Below are 3363 nucleotides of genomic sequence, written 5' to 3'. Positions count from 1 at the left end.
GATATGGATAAAAATTTAATATCTGATTAAAAAATCGGATCGGATTCGGATTTAATAAATGACATCCGATCGGATTCGAATTCCTGCGGCCTCATCATCTTTCCCTCAATATGGTGACATTCTTCCTGGTCTCATGCTGAGCTATGTTGACTTGCCAGCGTCTTTGAAGAGTTGTTTTGTATATTGTTGCATTTATCCAAAGGATTATGAGATAGAAAGGGACTTATTGGCCATGCAATGGGTGGCGCATGGATTGATTGAGGAAAAGAAAGGCATGGATGTGGAAGTGACAGCAAACCAATGTATTGATGATTTGATAAATAGGTGCATGACTGAAGAAACTGAAGAAGGGGATGTAAAACTGCATGACACTTTGCATGACCTTGCCTCATATATAGGTAGAAAGGAATATAGCCATGCCTCTCCTACTGAGCACACCAGCCATCTGTCATTGCTTGATGTAGATGATGCAGAAACGTCCATGCATAATGTTTCATTAGTAGCAAATAAGTTGCGCACATTGTTCTGTGCATTCTTGCCGTCGGAACAATTCACCAACATCAAGTGGTTGAGGGTGTTGTCATTGGAGGAATGTGAAATGGATGAGCTGCCAAATTCCATTGAATGTGTTTCACTACTAAAGTATCTCAATCTAAGCTATTCAGATGTGAAACGGTTGCCCAGTTCAATCGACAGACTTTGGAACTTGCAAACGTTGGATTTAAGTTATAGTAAAATTGAAGAGGTGCCCGAGGAAATAGGTAAACTATGCAACTTGAGGTATCTTGGGCTGGAAGGTACAGAGGAATTGAAAATTGTAGCCGAAGGCTTGGGGAAGCTTACCAATTTGCAGACCTTAAAAAGGTTTCTTTTATGCAATGACAAAGAGGATAGAAGAGGATGTAATATTAAGGTACTAAAAGACTTGAACAACCTAACGGGAAAATTCTCCATAGAAGGTTTGGGGGCTGCTAGAAAGGAAGTCAATTTAGGAGAAGCCCAATTGCTTAAGGAGAAGCATCTTCTAACTGGTTTGAAATTTGACTTTGAGGAACAACATGATGACAAAGTTGCTGATGCTTCTGAACAGAGTTGTATACTGGAGGCTTTGGAACCTCCACATTGCCTCAAGAACTTGAAGATACGTCATTATAAAGGAGAGATGCCAAGTTGGTATTTGAAGACCGACTACACCAAGCTGCGGATATTGAAGCTAGAAAATTGCCCTTTATCGGAAAAACTAATAAGCATTACTTCATTGGAAAAACTAGAGCTCAATAAATGCCCAGCAGTGTGTGAAATAGCGAGCATGCCTTCTCTCAAATCCTTGAAGATTGGGAGCTGTGATGGACTCAACACAATTGGTCATGACATGCCTGCCTTGGAGTCATTGGAGGTGGACGGATGTGGTAGACTAGAGCAAGTAGCTGATGATCACATGCCAGCTTTGAAGATGTTGAATTTGACTAATCTGAAGGCTGTGAAGCAGCTTCCTACTCATCTTCCTTCACTTGAGGTACTGACAGTACAGGATTTGCCCAATTGGGAGGGATGGCCAGCAATTGGATCGAGGGAAACAACAATTTCTATGCCACGCTTAAGAGAGGCGGGTCTTGAAAATTGTCCAAAGATGCAAACACAAGGCTTGCTTTATGCTCTATCCGAGCAGGAGCATGACTATGAGCCTCGGCTCCAAGAATTAAGAGTGTGGGATTGCCCAAGTGCAAGATTGGGATGGAAATTGCTCAAGCAATTGCCTAACCTCACTGACTTGAGATTGGATAGGGAAGCTTTGGAATCTACACTGCCATCGCCATTGCCATCAGAAGTATCAACGTTTCTACCCTCCCTTGAGCATCTAACTTTGACAGACGCGAATGTTGATAAGCTAAAATGGGGAAGGGTGCCTGAGTGGGTGTGGGGTCTCTCCCAACTAGATTCATTAGGCCTGCAAGGTTTCACTGAGGAGATCAGCTTGGGAGGCCACTGGCAGTGTCTACAAGAACTGGTGCGTCTGGAGCTTTATGACTTTCCCAATCTCAAGTCCCTGGTGGACATCAATAATACTACTTCCCTACAAAATGATGCAGTAGCCACAACAAGTCCCACGGATGCAAAGGAACAGCTTGCTTGCCTCTTGAATCTTGAAGACCTAGTTGTTTCCTGCTGCCCCGCAGTCGATCTGCCGCAAGAATTAAGGGACTCTCTTGAGGACAGGTTACACATAGAAACAGAAAGGGCTTGAGGTGCTGTTGTATCATTTTGAGGTGCTGTTATATCACGTTCCTGAAATTTTTTAGTTCATTTTAATTGTCTGAAATGTGTGTGGTGTTTAAAATTGAAGACAGGTTGTAACTATTGTTTAGTTAAATATGAATTTTCGCATTTCATCTGCTCTTTTCTCTCTCTCCCTTGTTCGATTTGGATCTTACAAATTTCTTATGTTATGTTTTCCGTGTCCAAAAGTAGAGAAAATGCGTAAAAATCAATAGATTGCAACTGTTGTCAGCAAATGTGTCTGAAGTTGGAGAGTGTGCTTCTTTGTTTTTTTCTCAGCAATCCTTAATGATGGATTGGTTAGATGGCTGGATGAGTCCCACAACCGAGAATTACCACTCTCTCTCTCTCTCTCTCTCTCTCTCTGTGTGTGTGTGTGTGTGTGTGTGTGTGTATCCAAGTCTGTTGGATCCATATTTAAACCTGGAAGGTAACTAGCATAGAAGATCACTACCTATTGTATTGCCATAAACATTGCTTTCTAAGAAGGCATGTATTCGATCATACATGATTTGCCAGCCTATGTCTGAATGAAAAATTTTTAATTTATGTCACACCTTTTAATATTGTAATGAGTAAGGAGATCTCCAGTACATACCAGTACTTACTCTTCATTTGATTATGCCCAATATCTAGATAATTTTCAAACTTGGACATAAATAAGATTGCTCCAAATCTTAGGATGTTAATGAAGTGTTTGCCTCACAAAATCTAAAAAGGTTCAAGACTTTCCTTTAATTTGGTTACTACACCTAATTAGAGGTTCATCTCATCTTAAACTTCTTATATGAGTGTTCAATATAAAAAAAAAAACATGTATTTATTGAAGCATGAAAAAATATGCATCCCTAAAAATTCCTTTTTTGATGTTTATGTCCAAGTGTCAGTAAAAAGGAAGCTTTACTGATGGATACTGTATCTTTGTCAGTAAAAATTCGTGCCTTTGGGAAGTTCCGAAGAAAGAAGTCTATAGCAGTGACCATGGTTTGACAGAAGAAAGAAGTCTACAGTAGTGATAATATCCACCGATATAGGTCTAGAGCGTTGCCTAGAACGAACATTACTGGCGTTTCAAGGAAGAGTCAA

The 3363-nt window shown here is 40.4% G+C and overlaps 1 protein-coding gene across 1 annotated transcript; it reads left to right on the top strand.

Moving 5' to 3' along the window:
* Positions 1-232: 232 nt before the first annotated feature.
* LOC116266586 (putative disease resistance protein RGA3) lies at positions 233-2245 on the top strand. The gene is made up of 2 exons (XM_031647853.1): positions 233-797; positions 888-2245. Exons 1-2 carry the CDS (start codon positions 233-235, stop codon positions 2243-2245), a joined length of 1923 nt encoding a protein of 640 aa, XP_031503713.1.
* The last annotated feature ends 1118 nt before the right edge of the window (positions 2246-3363 follow it).

The sequence above is a fragment of the Nymphaea colorata genome, chromosome 1 (genome assembly GCF_008831285.2).
Source record: "Nymphaea colorata isolate Beijing-Zhang1983 chromosome 1, ASM883128v2, whole genome shotgun sequence".
Lineage (NCBI taxonomy): Eukaryota > Viridiplantae > Streptophyta > Magnoliopsida > Nymphaeales > Nymphaeaceae > Nymphaea > Nymphaea colorata.
This window is presented reverse-complemented; position numbering and strand designations above follow the sequence as displayed.